Source organism: Oryctolagus cuniculus, chromosome X (genome assembly GCF_964237555.1).
Source record: "Oryctolagus cuniculus chromosome X, mOryCun1.1, whole genome shotgun sequence".
Classification (NCBI taxonomy): domain Eukaryota; kingdom Metazoa; phylum Chordata; class Mammalia; order Lagomorpha; family Leporidae; genus Oryctolagus; species Oryctolagus cuniculus.
The window spans coordinates 77,799,796-77,822,607 of record NC_091453.1 but is presented as its reverse complement, the minus strand read 5'-3'; the positions used below and the strand labels follow the sequence as shown (position 1 = coordinate 77,822,607).

Below are 22,812 nucleotides of genomic sequence, written 5' to 3'. Positions count from 1 at the left end.
CAGCGCCACGGCTCACTAGGCTAATCCTCCGCTTGCGGCACCAGCACACCAGGTTCTAGTCCCGGTCGAGCTGCCGGATTCTGTCCCAGTTGCCCTTCTTCCAGTCCAGCTCTCTGCTGTGGCCCGGGAGTGCAGTGGAGGGTGGCCCAAGTACTTGGGCCCTGCACACGCATGGGAGACCAGGAGGAAGCACCTGGCTCCTGGCTTCAGGTCAGCGCGCGATGCACCGGCCACAGCGCGCTGGCCGCAGTGGCCATTGGAGGGTGAACCAACGGCAAAGGAAGACCTTTCTCTCTGTCTCTCTCTCTCTCATTGTCCACTCTGCCTGTCAAAAAATAAATAAATAAATAAAAAAGATTTTTTTTCTTTGAAAGGCAGGATGACAGAGAGAGAGAAAGATCTCCCATCTGCTGGTTCACACGACAAATGGCCACAATAGCCATGTCTAGTCCAGGCTGAAGCTAGGAGGCCAGAAATCCATCTGGATCTCTGTTGGGGTCTTAAGCCTGAGGCTGGCCCCTGACCAGCAGAAAACAGTACAGGCACTCCCCGAGAAGGCGAGGTAAGGTCGACGGGTCAAGCACACACCGCAGCAAGCACCTGTGAGTTCTGTCGAAGCAGGAACTACTTTATTGAGGAAGTGTACAGGCTTATAAGGCTTACAAAAGACATGCAGTAGGGGAGCCAATCAGCGAAAAGGTCATGCAGGCATGGGTGGACCATGCACAGGGGCATCTTAAGCAAAGTATAGGGATCATGCACTGTCCACGTGTCCGGAACTAAAGTGGACCTATCCCTTCCAGTGGTCTGATCTTACGTAGCTTAACCACAGCAGCCGCAGACACGCCCCTCGAACATCCGCCAGGTGCCATATTGTAATGGAGGTTTTAGGCAATGCCCAACAGATCTCCCACATGGGTGGCAAGGCCCCAAGCACTTGGACTGCCTTCCTCTGCCTTCCCAAGGAGCGTTAGCAAGAACCTGGGTTGGAAACAGAGTAGCCAGGACTTGAACTGGTGCTTGGATACGGGGCTGCTGGCATTGCAAGTGGCAACTTAACCCACTGTGTCACAACACTGGCTCCTTGGCAGCCATTCTTTTTTCTCAGTTTCATTGTTATATATGTTATTAGCTTTTAAAGTATCTTCCACTGGCTGTACCAGGCATGGGCCTTCTCGCTGCAAAGCAATGTGTAGTTTGTTTTTTCTTTTAATGTTAAGAGAATTTAATTACCTTCCTTTGCACATATTCTTTTAATTTTAGATTTGCCGCATAGTGCAATTTTGGGGGCAAAGTCACTTACCCAGCCCAATACTTGTTCCTCTCCCAATACAATTGAGAGGATGACGTTAATGGAAGCTTACAGCCTTACCTTTCACATTCTAATGTCTGTAACCACTGGATATTAGGCATGCTAATTATCAGTACCCTTGAAAGACTGTTGTCAGTTTGGAATATTTTTAAGCCATGCCTATGTATCCAGCATCAAGTAAGTTATTGTGGGAGAATGTGTAAGAAAGATGAAGTTTAGGCTCTGTTCTCCAAAAATAATCTTGAAATAAGACTTACAGAGCAAGAAATTAGACAAATTTTTGTGTGCTGTTGATGAAAGAATTGTTCTCTTTTCTTGAAGAAAATTATTCTCTTTGACCAAATTTGCAGATCAAGGTTTTGGAATGTCTGGCACATGAGCCATATTAAGACTTGCAAAATCATTTGGTCTATCCCTACCAAGGCAACTGAAGGTGGGACTCAAAATACAATAAAACTATAGCAAGCTAATTTTTAAGTTGATAATTTTCATGGTCCACCACTGGTGTTATAAATATCCAAATGGCCCTTGGCAGAAAAAAAGTTTCCCCACCCCAATTATGAAGGAGGCAGATGAACTGAATCAAGCAGGATGATGGGTGTTCCAGCCAGACTTTCCTCCATTTATGTAACTGTAGGAGGAGATCTCTAATTAAATTGCTAACTTTTGTGGCAAAAGTCTAAATTCTGTGGGAGTTGAAGAGAAAGATGAGCTGGAGGTGGAGTGACAGGGAAACATGCTTTGGGAGAGGTTGAAGCTTCTGCTGAATCCTGAAAAGTGACTAGAATTAGGAAGACAAGAAAAACAAAAAAGAAGGCATTTAAAGTGTGAGAAGTAGATAAAGAGGGAATCCTTAGTTGGAAAGAGGGAAAGAAGAGGGCAGGCTAAAACCAAAGGTGCTGATGTAGGAGTTAACAGGGTGTGTTCAGGAGGATGGTTATAATCCAAGAGCTTGCTCTGAGTGTAGCTGAAAAGTAGGCTGCTTAGGTGTGACTAGTAGATCCACTCTAGAAGATCTGAAATATCAGGCAGAGATTAGACCATCTGCTTAGGCATAAGCAATTATAGCATCGTGAAAGAGGACTGACATGACCAAATGGTGTGTGGATACTCGTTGTGGGTCATTTTGAATTCAAAGATCTTTTTGAATTCTGGGTTCAAGAATTCTGGACCTTTAAATTTTAAAAAACTTATTTTATTTGAAAGGGAGAGAGAGACAGAGCTCGATCTGATCTGCTGGTTCACTCACCAAATGCACTCAACAGCCAGGGTTGGACCAGGTCAAAGCCAGGTGCAAGATACTCAGTCTAGGTCTCTCCTTTTGGTGGAAGGGACCCAAGTACCTAAGCCATTACTGACTGCCTCCCAGGATGTGTATTTGCAGGGCATTGAAATCCACAGCCCTGCCGGGACTGGAACCCAGACACTGTGTTACGGGATGCAGGTGTCCCAAGTGATGTCTTAACTGCAGGCCCAAATGCCATCCCTCAAAGAATGCACTGTATTGGTGCTGTGGAGAATACAGCGATTAGCAGGCTGTATTTCTACTCTACTAGGTCTTGTTGAAGAAATAATGTCACTCAACAAGTTGTCATTGAGGAGACTGTCCAGCATAATGGTTGAGAGTACTGCCATGTGTCAGATAGGCCTGGATTTGACACCAGGTCTGCCTCTTTCTGACTGTATGACTTCAGACAAATTACTCAACTTCTCTAAGACTGTTCAGTGTTCTGTAAAAGTAGGAATAACAACATTACCTTGTTTGTAAAGGTTTTCTGAGAAGTAACTTACATAACATTCTAAAAAGCATGTAGCAGAGTCAATATGAAATCCTTCCTGTTAGCTGCTATAATACGTTGTAATGAAATATTATATTTTAAATATTATTCTCTGCTCTGTGCAGGCACTGTGATAGGGGATGAGAATAAGAGGATGAATGGGGTATATGCTCTCTGCCATCAAAGTGATTTGTATAACAGTATTGAATGCTAGCCTTCTGGTGACTGTGTTTTTCCAAATTTTTAAAAAAAAAAAAAGTGATACATATGGTCTGACAGTGAAACAAGATATTTAAAATTGGAGCTCTGTGATTGAAGCCAGTACTGGCTGTAATAGAAGAAAACGCCCAGTTCTGTGAGAGTACTGGGATGAGCAGCGTCTTATGTGGGTGGGGACAATCCAAAGAGCTTTTCAAGAGTAGATTGGGAGATGGGTGAAGAACGTTGGAGTGTAGAGAACACAGAGGGACAGGAATGGACATGGGGAAATAGGGGGCCTGTCTGGGGAACAGGGATTTTTAAAGTGTAGCTTTCAAGGGTGCGGTCCATGTGAGTGGGGTGACATTGGCAAAGACAGGCAGATATTAGCTCAGAACAGTTGAAGGTCTTGAGTGCTGTGCTACAAAGCTGGGACTTTATTTGCTATGGAATGTCTCCTAAGAGCTGCTCCTCAGGAAGTTAGTCATGCAAAGATTGCATTGGAAGGAGACAAGACTGCAGACAGATCAGCTACAAGGCCAGATGTGAGGTGATGAAGGAATACGATGGCAGAATCCCAGGGCTAGCACAGGAAGACTCCAGAAGGCTTCGTGATTGACTCACCCTCCCTCAGTTCCTTATGGGCCAAACTGCTGTCTTAGATTGACGTGCCTGGAAACTTCAGAAAGTAGGCAAATTGAAAACAAGACTTGGTTTGTCAGGAGAAAGAGTTGGGGGGAAATAATGTGGCGGTAAATTTAGACTTTCCCACCTCGAATTCTCTTTCCTGTCTTTCCTTCTGCCTTAATTGTGTGGACTCTTAAGTTGCAATCTGACCTTCTGCCTTAATTGTGTCTGTCACGAACCCTTAGGCGCAAAGCTGCAGCCACACTGTCTTTCTCCAGCTTCAGATATCATCTTCTCTTTGTGTCTCTGCCTAGAATACTTTTACCCCTGATGCCTATCTGAACAATTCCTGCTCAGTGCTCTAAGACAAAGTTCAAAAGTCACCTTCTCAGAAAACCTACCCTGACACCCACCACTTGGGTTATGTGACTGTAATAGCATGATAGCACTGAGCCAAAGTTCATGGAAAAGGAAAATTAGAAGATGAGTTTATTTTGGTGTAAAAATTTGTGAAATTTATGCATACAAGAGGTCCTCAAAAAGTTCATGACAAAATACATATTATGAGAACAATTATGTCAAAATTTTTTTTTGCACCAAAATACACTTCTTACTAATTCTACTTTTTCACAAACTTTTAAAAACACTTGACTTTGGTTAATTATTTGAGAGGCTCTCCAGATGCCTGGGACAGCTGGGATTGGGCCATGCTGAAGCCAGGAGCCAGGAACTCAATTCAGGTCTCCCACATGGGTGGCAAAAACCTAATCACCAGCAAGCCACTTAGCTTTGCCTCCCAGCGTCTGTACCAACTGGAAGCTGCAGAGCCAGAGATCAAACCCAGGCACGCTGATGTAAGAATGGTTACGGCATCTTAGCCACTAGGCCAAACCCCTGCTCCATACTTTTTTGAAGCATCCTCTTATTACATCCATTTTCCCATATATTTCCCCTACTAAACAGTAAGCTCTTCCAGAGAAAAGAGGATTTGGGCGTCCTAATTGTGTGTCTCTGCAGCACCCAACAGTGTCTTGTACATACTAAGCCTTCAGTTAGGATCAGTATAGTGGTGGGTATTGGGTACATTGGCCGGGACTGTGTATGTGATGTGTGCATACCGCATCGCAGTGCCTGGATTCACTCCTGATTCTACACATGCACTCTGGGAGGCTTAGTACTTGGGTCCCTGCCACCCACATAGAAGATCCAGATTGAGTTTCTGGTTTGTGGGTTCTGCCTGACTCAGCCCCAACTGTTGCAGGCATGTGGGGAGTGAATCAACATAATTGGGAGCTCTCTGTTTCTCTACCTTTCACATTAAAAAAAAGACATAATGCATTTTTAAAATAAAGATTTGGTGAATATAATAAGTAGGTGAATGTAGTAGACATTTGGAGTAAAATCTTCTGAAGTCATTAGGAAACACAGCGCTGGAGCTTGAGTAATAGAAGAGTAGGTGAGCGCTGGCGCAGAGTGTTGCCCAGCCAACTAACCTGGAGACTAGTGCTGTTGACTTTCCTAACTAGGGAGGAGGCAGGGTGGCGGTTTCTGTTGGTACAAGTGGGTATGTAAAGCGTGGGTGTTTCAAAGCACCACCTGTTTTGGATAGAGGAAGATGACAACACCTCTTTTCTGTTGACCACTCTTGAATTGTTCACATGTACCGGTGGCTACATTGCTTTTTTTTTTTTTTTTGGTAGTCATTTATAATGAAATAATGGATTTGTGTGTGTTTTTGTCCACCTTTTTTTTTTTTTTTGCTTTCTTCTTCATGAAACGAGCTTAAGTATGTGTTGCCCAATGTCTGTTTTAAGTAATCAGCTTCTCTTTCCCAATTCTATTTATCCAGCATGCCAGTGGCTGGGATAAAGTCTAACACAAATATCCCATCTTTATCCTTTACTTGCCTGTCAATTTCACTAAAAAAATATGAAGTTCATAATCAAAGTTGACCCTCCACAGAAGAGCTTCCCGGGGTGTCAGCCATGCCTCCTAAACCTGACGTGGAACTGAATGACACACACTAGCAGGTAGATTAGCCAGTGAGTCACATACCTAAGGTGAGCTGCCTTAGGAAATGAGAACAGATACCCCTCCTGCCTTCACTCAAACACCTTTCAGAATTTGAGTAATAGTTTCAGGTAGTTGTAGGTGCACCTTTCTCAGCAAAGATTTGTGTTCAGGGTTTATGTTTAGTTAAATGAGCTGGTGGAGTGGTTTCATAATTGCTGTATTGTTAGTCAAACTCTGTAATTAGGGATGACTTCATAGGCATAAGATTCTTCTATGGGTGACGCCCTGAATTCATACCCAGTTGTATACCATATTCTTTTATGAAAGCAAACAAACAAACAAGGTTCTGTTTGCTTTTCTGTTACTCCCTTAGTTGAACAATCTGTTTTCCCAGGGTCTCCGAAGTTCAGGAAGAGAGGCCTTGCTTTTTGTCCTGCTTCTATCCCTTTCCGGAGGAGGCAGGCACAGGAGCTAGGGAGGAGACAGAATCCGGGACAGATCAAAGTGATTTCAGGAGGCAAGAAGTCAGGAAAATGGAGAGATCCTGGGAGGTTTTGTTTATATTTCATTTGCTGAATTTAAATGCAGGGAACATATATTTCTCTTTCTTTCAATATTAGTTTTCTCTCTCATATGTCATGTAAAGGAAGTTCAATTTTATGGAAAGAGAGTCTGGAGAAAAGATATATTTCAAAGTCAACCTTTATTTTATTTTAAACTCTTAACCTTTTATTTTACATTGCTTATGGAAAAATGTGCAAATTCACAATGTGATAATATTGATAAGCTATTAGTTGTTTTGGAAAATGGTCCTGAAATATTTAAAGTAAAATTTGTATTATTACTTTTGAATATCAGCCATCTGTCTTTCATGCTGTATTTAGAAACTGTGTTTAGAAACTGGTCTTATGAAAGAGCCAAATTAAGTTGTGGATTAAAAAGTGGCTGACAGGTTTCTTTAGGCCCATCCTTCTTAAATTACCTTGACTAAAGGCTTATAATTTTTGTATATGAGGGAGACTATTATGTTCTGTAGTCAATAATTATAGGAGAGATGAGATAACTTTTCATGTACCCCATTTAAAAGACTCTTACTAGGACTAATGCCTAGTGTTTATATGGCCTCTCACAATTACTTAGGCAGTCATTTGTTGACCTTTTTCTTTCATTAAGGATTTGAAGGTGCCATATAATCCTTTATAGTGTGCCTTCACATATGCCATCTTAGTCTTCATGAGGAACCTAGGGAAGGAGCCATTATTATACTGCTGTTTTCAAAGGAAGAACCAGGCTTATGGAGATTAAATGAACTGGTTTGTGAACCCACTGCTAGGAAATAGCAGAACCAGGACACAAATGGATGGCTTCTGATTCTGTGACTCACAATCTATCCATTAGAACATACTCCATTCTTGGGGAAGGAACAACACCCTTGGTTTAAGTACTCCGGATTAAATGAAGTGTCGGGGGGGGGCAGTAATGATGTCAAATTTTCTGTTTTGCTGCCTGAGTCCAGAATCTGGTATGGTTTATTTGCTTTGAGAGAAAAAGGCCATATATGAATGCCCTATGAAGAAGAATAGAGCCTCTAGTATTCAAATTTGTTAAGATTTTAATTTTTAAAAATCTTCAGTCATTTCTAAGTTTATCTAATGTGATGTTTTCTGCCAAGATAGGCTTAATTCCTTGATTTCCTTAAAATATACTATCAAGAACCATTTTTTTATTCATAGCAGGAAAAATCTTCATTAAACAACCTATTTTAAACTTCAGATTGAGGCCAGCTTTGTGGCACAGTGGAATAAGCCACAGCTTGAAACTCCAGCATGCCATGTTGGATTGCCAGTTCAAGCCCCTCCCATGTTGGAGTGCCAGTTGAACTTCCAGCTACTCCACTTCTGATCTAGCTTCCTGCTAATGCATACCCTGGGAGACAGCAAGTGCTTGGGCCCCTGCCACCCACCCATTTGGGAGACCAGATGGAGTTTCTGGATCCTGTCTTTGGCCTAGTCCAGTCACTCTGCCTTTCAAAAAATGAGTGAATAAATCTTTTTTAAAGAGCTTCAACTGGCAAATTTAAGAATTGTAATTTTTATCAATTAGAGCATATGTTGTGAGCCTTTTAAATGTGACTATACTTTTTACTTTGACCTTCAGTACTTCAGAGGAGTGTTTCTATATTTACTTTAAAATAACTCTCTCTCTCTCTGACCGAAGTTTTCTTGGAAATGTTTTGGAGATGTGTGCATGTTCCTGTTCTTTTTTTTTTTTTTTAATTATTTGTGTGTCAGAGAGAGAGAGAGAGAAAGGCCATCTATTGGTTCACTCCTCAAATGCCCACAATGGCTGGGGCTAGATCAGGCCAAAGCCTGAAGACAGGAACTCACTCCAGGTTTCCCACATGGATGGAAGGAACTCAATCACTTGAATCATCGCCACTGCCTCCAAGGGTCTGCATCAGAAGGAAGCTGGAATCAGGAGCCAGAGGCAAGTATCTACACCCGGGCACTCTGATATAGAATGCTGGCATCCTAACCGGTGGTTTAATTACTGTACCAAACCCCTGCCACCAATTCTTCTTTTCACTCTTATTTAGGAGTGCCTCTTTTTTTTTTTTTTTTTTTTTTTTTTTTTTTTTTTTTGACAGGCAGAGTGGACAGTGAGAGAGAGAGACAGAGAGAAAGGTCTTCCTTTGCCGTTGGTTCACCCTCCAATGGCCGCCACGGCCGGTGTGCTGTGGCCGGCGCACCGCGCTGATCCGAAGGCAGGAGCCAGGTACTTATCCTGGTCTCCCATGAGGTGCAGGGCCCAAGTACTTGGGCCATCCTCCACTGCACTCCCTGGCCACAGCAGAGAGCTGGCCTGGAAGAGGGGCAACCGGGACAGAATCTGGTGCCCTGACCGGGACTAGAACCCGGTGTGCCAGCGCCGCTAGGAGGAGGATTAGCTTAGTGAGCCGTGCGGCACCGGCCACGGCCAGGAGTGCCTCTTAATGTCTCCTGTAGATGGAAAATCTGAGGTATAGATGTAAAAGAAATCACTCTAGGCCTTTATTAAGATAAGCAAACAGGAATAAGAAACCAGAAAACTTAAAAAGCTCATGGAAAATAAGTTTTTGGGTAGAAACATTTTTTTGAAATCCTTAAATATGAGAAGTTGTCAGAAAGTCTATGGAAAATGCATATTATTAAAAATGTGTGTGTGCATGTGTAATATGTTGGATTAATTTTTTTAGAGTAAAGTGGTACCTTAAAATAATTTCTGTGATTTCTAAGCATTTCCTAATTTTGTCCAAGGAACATCCTGAGATGGAATTACTAATCCTTAAAGTTTCCACAGACTTTTTTTCCTTCTAACAACTGGGCATTTGTACCTTTTATTGTAGCCACTAATTTACTTTGTGTTGTTTTGTAATTATTTACAGATTTGCCTCTCCAGTTATAAATAACTTGAGGGCAGGAAGTAGGCATATAACAGATACCTAAAATATTGGTGGCATTTCAGGAGGAGAGAGGTAGGGGGAAGGCATGAGGGGGAAGGCAGTAGAGAAGAGGTGGAGATTTCTACCCTATTCAGCACTGTGCCTGCAGAGGGGACATTGGGAAAGGAGAGTTTCATGAGAAACCACCTGGGCAACAGGGAGAAGAGGGTGGGGGGAGGGTTATTATGTCCAGAGCCATCATTTCTGATTTTAGTTTTTGTGTAGACATGATGTGGCAGTACTGGTTGAGCATCCCAAATCCAAAAGTCCTCCGAAATACTCCAAAATCCGAAACTTTTTGAGTGGTGATATAATGCCAAGGAGTGGAAAATTCCACACCTAACTTCATGTGAAGTATCACACTCAGAAAGCAGGTACACCAAGAATGCTGTGTAAAATTACCTTCAGGCCATGTGTGTCAGGTGCAAATGAAACTTAAATGGCTTTCAGGTTTAGCCTTCGGGCCTGTCTTCGAGGTATCTCACGCTTATGTAATATTCCAAAATGCAAACAAAAATTTCAAAATCTGAGACACTTGTGATCCCAAGCATTTAGGATAAGGGGCATTCAACCTGTTTGGAAATAAACTCAGTTGTGTGTTGAGTTTTTTGAGTGTGTGTGTGTGTGTGTGTGTGAAAAACCTTTCGAGGTCACCTGTTTAAGATTTTTCTCACTTTCAAACATTCTATAATATTGTTCCACATGGTATAATTCATGGAGATGGGAAATAATTGTGTACTGAGAACATGAGTGCTTGACATATGTATAAAGAAAATTGGAATTAATCCTGTCTAGTGTTTCCGCATTCAGCAGTGTTGAATATCCTACTAGTGAAATATAGATTACTTTTAGAATTACTCTTCTTAGGTTGTAGCTTAATTACGAAATTTTACTTTTTATTCTTAATCTTTAAAATGATGAACTTCATATCTAACTGGAGATGTTTCTTTGCCTCATAGATCCTGAGAGCACTCTGAAGGAGTTTTTAACCCAGCCTATCTTCTGTAACTTTGTCCATCTTTACTGGCTTTTTAATATTATAGGTAAGAAGAGCTTCTGAAGGGACAAGTTCTGTTGGTTTTTTTACAGTCTAGGTTTATTTAGTTTTTAAAATGCCAGTACTATATGGGTGTGGCATTATGGTGAAAGCTAGTAATGTTGTATGGTCATTTTAAAACATCCCTAGGATTTGAGAAATCTGAGTTGAAATTGCAGTTCCAAGGTCCTGCTGGACCCTACGTCATCTAATAAGAAAAAGGGAGGGCGGACATTTGGCACAGTGACTAATCGCCACTTGGGACAATCACATCCCATAAATAGAGTGCTTGGGCTCAGGTCCCAGTTGCCCTCCTGACACCAGCTTCCTGCTAATGAGTATGGTAGGAGGCAGTAGGTGATGGATCAAGTACTTGGGCCCCTGCCACCCACGCAGGAGACCTGGATTGAGGTTTGGGCTTCTGACTTTGGCCTTGCTCAACCCTGGCTGTTACCACCATTCAGGGAGTGAACCAGCAGATAGAATGTTTCTCTCTCTTTCTCTCTCTGCCTTTCGAATAAATAAAAATAAAAGATTCTTGGGGCCGGTGCTGTGGGGCAGCAGGTTAAAGCCCTGGCCTGAAGCGCTGGCATCCCATATGGGCATCATTTCTAGTCCCAGCTGCTCCTCTTCCAATCCAGCTCTCTGCTATGGCCTGGGAAAGTAGTACAAGATGGCCCAAGTCCTTGGGCCCCTGCACCCATGTGGGAGACCAAAGGAAGCTCCTGGCTCCTGGTTTTGGATCAGCTCAGCTCTGGCCATTGTGGCCATCTGAGGAGTGAACCAGCAGATGGAAGACTTCTCTGTCTCTCTTTGTAACTCTGTCTTTCAAATAAATAAAATAAGTCTTTAAAAAAATAAATAAGTGATTAGTTTTACAAATAATATTTATATCATAGGATAGTTATAAGAGTTTGGAGGATTAAAATGCATATGAATGTATTTAATGTGGTTTAGGACACATAATTGTTGAATGAATGAAATTGATTGAGTGCCTTACTATGTGCCTGGGATTGTGATAAATTCTAGAAGTAACAGTGCTGAATAAAAGAGCAATGTGGCCCAGCTCTGCTATGAATCCCCATCACATATCCCCTTGACCCCACTTCTCTGTATGAGTATTATGCTCATTGGCAAAAAGATGAGTTGGTAAGTATTTTGTTGCCTTTTAAAAAATTGTCTAAAATGATACATATAAGTTCTCAAAATTTTATGGTTTATGAAAGTCAACAAAGAAAACAAAAAGAAACTTAACATATAAGATACATTTTTGGAAAGGCAACACATTTGTGGCAGTGATTCTATAAATGTTCGGAAAAGAGTGCAGATTGGTGCCGCCTCACATGGCGCACCACAATGTTAGGAAAAGAGGTGGAGAACAGAGATGAGGCAGGGTATGAATCTATAGCCAGACCAAATTTATTCAGAGAAAATAAATCTGCAGAGGTGGGAGACCAACTGCCAGCGTGCACAGATTGGCTATGTGGCAGAGAGCCCCAACCCCAGGGGCTGGGCCTTTTTATATCTTAGGTGGGCTAGGGACTGGGGGTCAGGGTAGGGGACAGCAAGCAGAGGTGAATTTCTCCATACTGGTCTTTCAAGTGGCCTCCGAACCTGGGGAAGAATGCGGGGGAGGGGTGTAAAGACAATAGGATGTGAGACCGAATTGACATTGAGGGACAAGGAATAAATTCTGACACGTATCTTTTGGGCAATGAGCAAGAATGGCTGAGGCTTATGTCTTTGTTCCATCAACAATGGCGTTATGTATGTGTCCAGATCTTCATAGATGTACAACCCCAAGAATGAAGACTAATGTACACTAGGGGCTATAGGTTATGATGACATGTCAGTAGTCTAGGATCATCAGTTACAACAAATGGACCACTGTGGTGGGAGACCTTGTGGTGGGGAAGGCAATGCATTTGGGGGGTATAAGAGATATATGGGAACTCTCTATACTTTCTGCGTAATTTTGCTGTAAACCTAAAGCTGCTCTAAAATTAATTCTGTTTAAAAAATAAGAGGGTTAAAAAAAAGCCAAAAAAAGATACCATATAGTCATTTTATCTTACTTTGTCCACAAATTATTAATAAGTTTGTATTTGAACATTATCCACTGTGACACAGACTTCCTTTATTGCAAGACTTGGCAAAGTTTTTCTGTAAAGGTTTAGATTGTCAATATTATATGCTAAGAGGTAAAATCAAGAATATTCTATATTACCAATATCAATAATATATTATTTTTACAAATTTTATAGGTAAATTTATAAAATATAATTCAGAACAATGTTAACTTCTGAAATAGAGGTCTGATAGAGTTCTTTATTTTTTTCTATGATAACATTTTACTTGATTGAGGTTCAGATGTACTATTCTCAATCATCAAAATTGACCCTAAAATGTCTTCGGTAAAAACCATATTTAGTTTGAGGATCATACAAAAAACACATAGTGATCCAGATATTGCCTATGGGCCTAGTCTACCAAGCTCTGCTCTACTGGTTAAACAGATTAAACAGGGACAAATTGGAAAGGGTACAAATAATTATGTGCATAAGAATGTGTGTATTAGCACACACTTGTGTGATTTGTCTTTCAAAACTAAATTTATTTCTTTTTGTCTATTCCTCTTCTCCTTCCTTTAACAGGAGTGATTGGTAAGTGTCAGTATGCTACTTGAAAATTAGTATTTCCACAGAGAATGATTTGCAAGTGACTTTGTGGAAAAATATTTTACATGCATCATTGGTCACGTAATTCTGACCTTCAGCTTTGACACATATAACCAAAAATTCCTGTGATGTATCTATTTCCTGTCATTGTTGGGTACCTTGGCCCTTCCTTATGCTCTTTGAACACAATTTAAGGTTTTGTCCTCAAAAGGAAGGTTTGGAAATATTTTTCCTGGTTAACTTTTAGTAAATGATGATTTCCATTTTTTGTATTGCAGCTGTAGGTGCAGATATGGTTTACCTATGCATATTGTTTTAGCAGTTACAATTCTGGTTAAATTAGCACTGAGCACATAGCAAGAGGGTTATATAATCATCACAATTTTTTTAAGTTTGAAATCTTGGCAATTTCTCTTTAGATCTTTAAATGGATGAGATGGCTACCACTCAGATTTCCAAAGATGAGCTTGATGAACTTAAAGAGGCCTTTGCAAAAGTTGGTGAGTATTTTTTGTCATACAGTTACAGTAGAACAATCTTTATTTGGTCCCCCTCAAAATTATTTATCTACAAAATGGTTCATCATGAACATTCGGGCAGAATAGTTAAAATAGATAAGGATAAAGTTTTGGAAGGTATACTTAAAATTGTTTTATTTTGGGGGTGGGCATTGTGGTGGTGCAGCAAATTCAGCTGCCGCTTGGTATGTCTGCATCCCATCCCGTATCAGAGTGCCAGTTGCTCTGTTTCCCATCTAGCTTCCTGCTAATGCATCCTAGGGGGCAGCAAATGATGGCCCAAGTACTTGGATCTGCCAACCATGTGGGAGACCCTGATGGAGTTCTTGGTTCAGCTTTGTCTTTTGAGGGCATCTGGGGAGTGAACCAATGAATGGAAGATCTCTGTCTCTCTCTCTCCCTCCCTCTCTCCCTTTCCCTCTCTTCCATCCTCCCTCCTACTCTCCCCTGTCCTCTCCCTCCCCCTCCCTCCCCTGTCACTCTGCATTTCAAATACATGAAAAAGTAAATAAGCATTTTAAAAACTTTCATTATTTCTAATTATATCTAGTATTGAATATGGGTAAGGGTTTTTAACCTAGGTTCCCAGTCATTAATTGAGGGCTACTGTAGCTCCTGAAAATTTTATGACAGATTTTGTTGTGTTATTATTATTGTATTTTATGTATCATATTTTTTCTGAAGAGAGAATTTGGAATGTTCACAATTCTCAGAGATATGTGAACCCTTGAAAACATTAGATATTGGGGGTGGTGTTATAGTGCAGACTTAAGCCACCACCTGCAATGTTGACATCCCATAAGGGTGCTGGTTCAAGTCCTAGCTGCTCCACTTCCCATCCAGCTCCTTACTAATGTACCTAGGAAAACAGAGGAGGATGGCCCAAGCTTCTACCCATGTAGGAGACCTAGATAGAGTTCTAGGCTCCCAGCTTTGATATGGCTCAGCCCTGGCCATTATGCCCATTTGAGGAGTGAACCAGCAAATGGAAGCTCTCTCTTTGTCTCTCCCTCCCTCCCTCCCTCCCTGTCTTTCTCTCTCTCTCTCTCTCTCTCTCTCTCTCGGTGTGTGTGTATGTGTGTGTGTGTGTGTGTTCCTCTCTCTAACTCTGCCTTTCAGGTGAATAAAGTAAATCTTTAAAACAAAAAGAAAATATCAAATGCCATTTTGCCCTTTCCTTATTAGCTTGGCCGTTTTTTCCTAAGATTTATTTATTTATATGAAAGTGAGAGAGAGAGAATATTAGTTCAGTCTTCCATCCACTGATTCACTCCTCAGATGGCTACAACAAGCAGGGCTGGGCCAGGCCAAAGCCAGGAGCCTACTAGTAGCTCTATCCAGGTCTCCCACATGGGTGCAGGGGCCCAAGCACTTGGACCATCTCCTGCTGCTTTCAAAGGCCATTAACAGGGAGCTGGATCAGAAGTGGAGCAGCCAGGACACGAACTGGCACCCATACGGGGTGCTAGCATTGCAGGAACTGGCCTATTAGGTCTCATTGCAGCCTTGTCCTGTATCTTCTGTGCCTTTGGATAATGCAACTTTTTCTTCCTTTTCACATTAAATAATAATATCAGTAGAAGATGAGAAGTCATATGAAATTGCAGAACACATCTTAGAACAGAGCAACTATGCAAGCAGTATTTGGTATTTACATTCCAAATTTCAGTGCTTGGGTCAAGTCTGTGGAAGCTAATGAGAAAACAGGTTAAGAACTGACTGTAAGTGTATACTCCAGTGAGTCCACATGTGCTGAGAGAGGTGGAGACTATTGCTCTTTGATATCCCCTAAAGGATATAAAGTTAGATCATGATTTGTTATTTCAATAAGAATTTACACTTAGACTGGTATTACAAATCCCTTTAGTGAAAAGTGAGGAAGTGTACATCACTATTCCCATATGTTTATGATGTCCATTTTCTTTTTTTGCTTTTTCTAAAGACTTACTCTATTGTTTATTTGAAAGCCAGACCCACAGAGAGAGGTCTTCCACCCACTGACTCACTCCCCAAACAGCCACAACGGCTAGAGCTGAGCCGATCCGAAGCCAGGGGCCAGGAGCTTCCTCAGGGTCTCCCATGTGAGTGCAGGGGCCCAAAGACTTGGGCCATCCTCCACTGCCTTCCCAGGCGCATCAGCAAGGAGCTGGATGCAAAGTGGAGCAACTGGGACTTGAACTGGTGCCCACATGGGAATGCTGGCATTGTGGGCTGGGACCCCGACCTGCTGCACCACAGTTCCGGCCCCATGATGGCCAATTTCTATAAGACATACCTTAGGAGGAATGATTGTTCATAATCAGAATGCTAATGAGAAAAAACTGAGAAGTCCTGAATCTAGCACAACTTTGTGTGTGTGTTTAAAAAGCAGTAAATTAACTTGCCACGCGTACCACTTACTGTAAGAAGAGTATCACATGCTCTGATAATGAAAAACAACAAGTGAGTCTGTGGCTGCAAGAGATTTTTGGCTTTGTTTTTAATCTCTCTGTTTTCCTCTGTCTCATTATTCTACAGAAATGGTCTTATAATTGTTTTAGGAACGCATTTCCTTTGAGCTTCCTGTTTTATTTATATTCATCTTTCTATGATGAAGGTAGCTTAATTTTATGCTTCCTTATGAATAGAGTGTTAGGGTAAGCACTGTGCCTAACTAATGTTATTATTCTGTAGTCCAGAGCCTCACTTCCTCAAATCAGTGTTAGTTATTAAGATACAGTCATTGTCCTCATATGTGGCATCTTGCAAATATTTTGGTGCAGTGTTTCTGAAAAATTAAAGCAAACTCAGATATTGCCAGCTTGATAGGACATGAAATACTTTTTCCAGTAAAAGAACTTAATTCCTCCTTAAAAGCTTGATGATGGGGCCCATTGTTGTGGCATAATGGATTAAGTCACTTCCTGTGACGCTGACATCCCATATGGGCTCCACTTCCAATCCAGCTCCCTGCTAATGCACCTGTGAAAGCAGCAGAGATGGTCCAAGTGCTTGGGTCCCTGCACCCATGTGGGAGACCTGGATAGAGCTACTGGCTCCTGGCTTTGGCCTTGCCCAGCCCCGGCCATTGCAGCCACTTGGGAAGTGAACCAGTGGATGGAAGACTGACTCTGTCTCTGTCTCTGTCTCTGTCTCTGTCTCTGTCACTCTGCCTTTCAAATAGAAAACAAATCTTTTTTTAAAAAAAAAAAAAAAGCTTAATGATATAAAGAGTGTTGACCAGTTATCTCCATGGAGGAAACAGTTAAAATATAATTGAAGGATCAATTAGAGGTTTGACTGCAAGAAAAGGTCATTGTAAAACTATTGTTTAAGGACATTAGGGTACACAGCTCCCAAAGCAGGCAATTGGAAGCATGCATTTTATTGAAATCCTTATCACGCATATGTTCCTAAGATATGCAGACTCTTATTGTATATGCTGTAAATCTGAATTCTGGAGTCCAAGCTTTCTGTCTGTGCCAAGTATTATTTCTTTTATATTCCCTTTCAGTAGCTAGCACAGTGCTGCACATATGTTAGGTCCTCGATAAATATTTAATTGATTGAATCTCAAGGAACTATACACAATCTTTTGATGTACTGTTATTATGTCATTATCAGCTATATATTCAAAGGGCCTTTATTATGAAGATTTTCATTAAAGTGGAATTTATTGTTAAAGGTTTTGGCCATTACACTGTAGCACGTAAAAGTTATATATATTTTTTGAGCATAATAAAGGCTTGTGTTTAGTCTTTTAGAAACTCATTAAAAGGCCCAGCTGAATCTTTTGATTTTCCATATAAAACTCTTTGTAGTTTTTTTAGTTGTCGTGAGTTATAGAGCCCTTGGGCAACTGTCAAATGTGTTATGGACATTTTTTCCCTTTGGGGAAGCTTTGTTTTAAAAACAGGCTCTATAACTTGTTTTCTTGTCATGGACAATTGTTTCCTATTTTTGAGGGTGGAGAGAGAGAGTACGGAGAACTACTTTGTGTCAGTTCAATTGTGACAAAATATGGAAATCATTATATGATTTTCCCCATCTATTAGCAATAATAGCCTTGATTATCTCCTTAGAAATCCAGCAAAAATCATAGTGTGTGGAGAAAATCTGTGTAATTACCACTAATCACAGGTTTTGTTCAATCAATTAATAAGGCTTTGAAACTCTCCTTACTAGCAATAAATTGAGTATTAGGATTTAAAGTCCTCCTTTCACTAATTTTTCTGCACCTGCTTAGTTTTAAGCTCCAATCCCATGTAATTATTTTAATTTTCTCAACAATTATTTCCAATATTTCCCGCTGGGATAACAAAAAACTTTCTCTCTCATTTTTTTCTTCATAATGTTTATGTTTTAACTTAAATGCTGCAAAACTGCGTAACTTCTTTCTAAAGAACAAATAAAGCTTTCAGACCACTTGGAAAATAAACATTTTACAAGCTAGAAAATGACTTGTACATTCTAAGACTTTACTCTTGCTATGGAAGTTAAAAGTCATTTGGCTGATAATTTACCATACTGACAAATTCATGTCATGTAAATCTTTTTCGGTTTGTTTTAGTCCTACAAATGCTCACTTTTAAATTTGACTTTTTTCTCTCCTCAGCATTTTCTGCTGAACTTTTTTTAAACGTAAATTCAGCACTTTCACAATAAAAGAATAATGGGGTTTCTTTAGATGGCTAGGAATAGTGTGGGTGTATTCCTATGAGGTTACCCACCAGACTAAGCCAAAATTTTTTGGTTGTGGTGCTCGTAGCGGTACCAGATTTCTCTCATCCCAGGAAGTTGAGTTGTTTCCAATTACTTGATATTCTCTGGAATATAAAAACCACATCGGGATGATGCCACAAAAAACATGGTGGTTTAGTTTAATTTACTTTTATTATTCAGTAAAGCTCTACCAGTACATATTTGATTAATTGTGCCTTAAAAATAAAAACTATAGCCCAACTTAAACTAAACTAACCAGTGTTCTTTCACTGTCCCATGTGGTTAATTATCTATGCAATATTAGAAGCGGAGGTCTTTGACTAGTCTGAAAGTCATGCTTTGATGGTAGAGAAGGTACTAGAAGTTTACATGGGTGGGTGTAAGAGCTCACACGTGTGTGAGAACACTCATGATAGTATGTATGCAGGTACATTTAAAGTGAGAAAACGACAGCAAATAAAGTGATGGCCAAACTGCAGGGAATTTTGAGTCAGAAAAAGATTGAGACTCTACATTTTTGATTGCCTGGTCTCAGCCCTCTGACCTTGTACAGTCCCCAGCTGGACTTGACTCTCCCTTTGGGAACCCACCACTATTAGGATGAACTTTATTGCCTCAAGAGTCTACCCTTAGCTGGGATTCATTAAACTGCCTCTCTTGTATTTGCTAGAGTGAGCTACCTCAAAAGGTAGAGGCTGGGAGAGGCAATCCCCACGTTTAGCTAAGCATCTGGAGTTGTTTAGCAGCTGCCTTTTTGAAAGTTTTAAAGCCTAATGAAAGCTTGACTTTACTGCTTAGATCTTAGAATGGAATACAGTTGAAATTCTTTTGCACAAGTCTTTTGGCTGAGTCTTTTAAATCAATATTTTGTGAACTTTCATGGGCATGAGACACACACACACACACACACACACACACACACAGAATCCGTTTATTGTTAAGACACATAGATTCCTTTTGTCGTTTCCTTAGTGCAAAAAATGTAGAGACTATACTGGTCAAACTCAGCTGAGTCTTTAAACCCAGATTTTCTGAAAGGATATGCATCTGCACTTGATTGGTTTTGTTCCTAAATCCTAATGAGCACTGTCCCGAGTGAGTTAATGAAGAGGTCGCATATGTGTTGCAGATGAGGGCATGCGATATGCAACCTCTTTGTAAAGAAAGACACCAGATTCAGACTGTCAAGGATGGTTAAAGCAACACACACACACACACACACACACACACACACAAAACCTAAGGAGTTAAAGGAAATCCCAGTCTGTCTTATTGCCAGATTTATAAGACAAAGTAGCACCCCAAAAGATGCGTTTGAAGTGATGGATTGCACCACATACCACCTGGACAAGAGCAGTGTAAAACAGCAGCTAAAATCAAAACCACTTGAATTCTGGCTCAGCTTTCTCCAGACAAGCACTTAAAATAGCTTAAATAACAGGATGCAAGGGGAGGGAAAACATTTCCTTTTAAGGATATGCATTCTTGGTGTGATTCAAACTTCTGCAGGAACATGGCTGTATAATAAGTTTGTTTACTTTGAGGTTACGTGGGGGAGGGTGTTGAAGAAGTTGACTGGCATTTCAAATAATACTTGGTAAAAGAGAATAATGAGGTTTCCTTTCAAACAAAATGCAGATGTGAACCTACATGTGTCATCCAAGAGAGAAAGAGAAAAGTCCTGGTAACACTTGGTTCTTTTCCGAGGAATTCAGTAGCCAGTATGAAAGATGATCCTGTCTGGTGCAGCATTGGGAAAGTTAGTGATTTGATTTGAGAGTATAGTGATTGTTTTTTCCTTTAAAAAAAGAAAAAAAACACTTGGTCAATTTATTGAAGCTTAGCTTTTTACCTTCTGTTGGGTCTTTGTTCAGTGGTTCAGTGCAGTTTCTTTTCTTTTTTTTTTTTTCCTGCTGCTTGTTAACATCTCCCCATACTGACCATGTTTTCTAAATGCAAGAGTGGAGACATGTGAGGGCAGAAACAGAGACTGCTTTGGATAATATAGGCCGTATGATAATTCATATCTACTTCATGATCTGGCTACAAACAGAAGACTCCTCAAAATGCAGAGACATTGCTACCCCCATGCCAATGTGCCCTTTATGAAGAAGGGGCAAATGAGCCAGAAAGGGGACCCCAGAATATTGGCAGGCTTAATGAGAAAATAAAAACTGCCATCCTGCCTGCTGGCTGCGATTTTATTTTCCAGTTGTTAAAACTGCTTTCAATCTAGGTCTGTGTTATTTGGGTCAGATGATTAGTAAATTCTCATGTTTATGTCAAAACTCAAAATAGGAAAAGTTCACCATCAAACATAGCTTTGAACTCCTGGTTCATAATGTCATTGATGAGATGGCCCCTGTGTAAAATGCTTTTATGCTACTTCATTTTCTGGTTTTCAAAGCAGTTTAGATCCCTGAGACTGCTTAAGGATTTTTTTGGTGGTGGGGGGGGAGTGTCTAGGGGTTGGAGATAAAATTAGCATAAAACGCTTTAAAAATGATTACACGCTATTTTGTCATCCAAGTACTTTACCAGCTGGGAGATTTTGCAAAATTAATTGCTAGCCGCCTTTTTTTTTGGGGCATCCTCTGCCTTCTTATTGAAATTGAAATTGTTTTCTTTAAAATATATGGTTTAAGGATCTCTGAGAGAGGCTTGATGGAATTTACCAGTAATAACACTAAAATGCCTGTGATCACGAGATAAGCTGGATTAACATCTGCTGATAAAATATAGCAGAATATGTAAAATTTTTCAAGGATGACACATATTCTTTTCATCTCAAGAAAGATAAAGGATATATATGCCACATGACTTGAATTTTTACAAGAATTTGGAAGCTGTGGTTTCAAGTAAGACCCCAGGGCGGGGGGGGGGGGGGTTCTATCTGATTAATTTCTGTATCTTTGGTATGTAGCACGGTGCCTGCACCACGTAGGTTCCCAGTTTGCTCTGGAGGCAACTTGAACTAACCAAGTGCACATGGTATTTCTTAATAAAGCCAACGCAGGTTTCTACATTTGGAGGAAGACAGAGGTCCTGACCTGACTGCCTTCACTGGTTGTCTACTTGGGCCTTCCTTGGTGGGTGTGTTCACTTAGAAAACCAAATTACAGATCTGAAGGCTGCTGGGTGGGGACAGGATTAGAACAAAGGGAACGAGATTGAATGTTATTTAAGGGATATTTCTGTCAAGTTTTGGTTTCCTGATGAATTGCCATTCAGTCTTTTAGTACTATTTCTGTATTCTTTTGTCACTCTTGTTTATTTTTGTTTTTAAACTGCCTATGTAGCATCTGAACATTCTTTCCTTGGTCAGTAACTGAAAGTCAATGATGCTAGAATATTTTTTTCATTGCTTGTTCTGTGGAAGGCACTGTGCTACATATTGGAGCAGGAAATAAAGAGATTTCAAAGAATCTTTATCAAGAGATTGCAACCTAATAAGGAAGATTGTCATGATGACAAATTCTTATTCTTCCAACCCCCTTTAAATTTGTCCTGTCGCTTACGAAAGGCATCTGTTATTACTACCCTTACTTCAAAATGGAGTTTCCGCATGTGGTTGTTTTATGTTAGTTATATTTTAGGGTGGCTACTTCCTGGCATCTTTTAATCACATCAGTGAGCTCTCTTCTAATTAATGCTCAAAAGAGGTTATTTCAGAGAGGATTCCTGCAAATAGTACTCCCTTTCTTTCTGTTATCCAAGCTTCGGTTTCTACCTAATACAAATTGAACGCCAGAGACTCTCGGGGCCTTGGTCAGTTTCCTGTAGCTCTGGGTTTATTGTAGCTGTCCAATATTTAGTTTAAAACATCTCTACCTTCTTCTTCGATTCTATCACTGAGACAGCCAAAGGAACAGTGGTTGAGAACCTGTTCGGTGTCATCTCTAAATTGGCATGAATAACAAGAAAATAGAATATGCTCAGATATGTCATTTCACAAGCCAGAGAGAAGTAGAATACAATTTTAAAATGTTTTTCTATGAAAAAAAAAACACTAAAGTATAAGAAGTTTTGATACTTAAAATGAATACGCTACCTCCTTCTCTAAAGATTAGAAAATGAAAGAATATTATATTTAGGTGATCAAGCAGAGTACTGATCAGAAAGTTATCACTCTATATCTGGTTTTAATATGCATTTTAATCCTATCTCTGGCTTTTAAAAATGTAGGGGGGAGGTGGGCATTTAGCCTACTAGTTAAGACTCTTAGGTCCCACGCCAGTGTACTTCAATCTGATACCCGGCTGTGCCTCCTAAATCCCTCTCCCTGCCAGTATAGACCCCAGAAGGCAGCAGTGATGGCCCAGGTAATGAAGTCCCTGCAGCTCCTGTGGGAGACCTGCATTGAGTTCCCAGCTTCAGCCCAAGCCAGCCCTAGCATTTGGGGAATGAATCAGCAGATAGACAGATGAGAGCTCTCTCTCTCTCCCTCTGCCTCTCTGTCAAATCAGGAAA

General features: G+C 40.6%; 1 protein-coding gene across 9 annotated transcripts in view; it reads left to right on the top strand.

The window, feature by feature from the left end:
• PLS3 (plastin 3) overlaps positions 1-22,812 on the top strand; it is a 92,326-nt gene that overhangs the window by 37,362 nt on the left and 32,152 nt on the right. For 5 of the 9 annotated variants that reach the window (XM_051827280.2, XM_070066620.1, XM_070066623.1 and 2 more), the window contains exons 2-3: positions 10,369-10,452; positions 13,543-13,623. In XM_051827280.2, the coding sequence (XP_051683240.1) occupies positions 13,551-13,623 (73 nt within the window). In that variant the 5' untranslated portion in view covers positions 10,369-10,452; positions 13,543-13,550. The remainder of the gene's footprint in view (positions 1-10,368; positions 10,453-13,542; positions 13,624-22,812) is intronic. The other 4 variants (XM_002720237.5, XM_051827279.2, XM_070066622.1 and 1 more) reach the window with 1 other exon arrangement.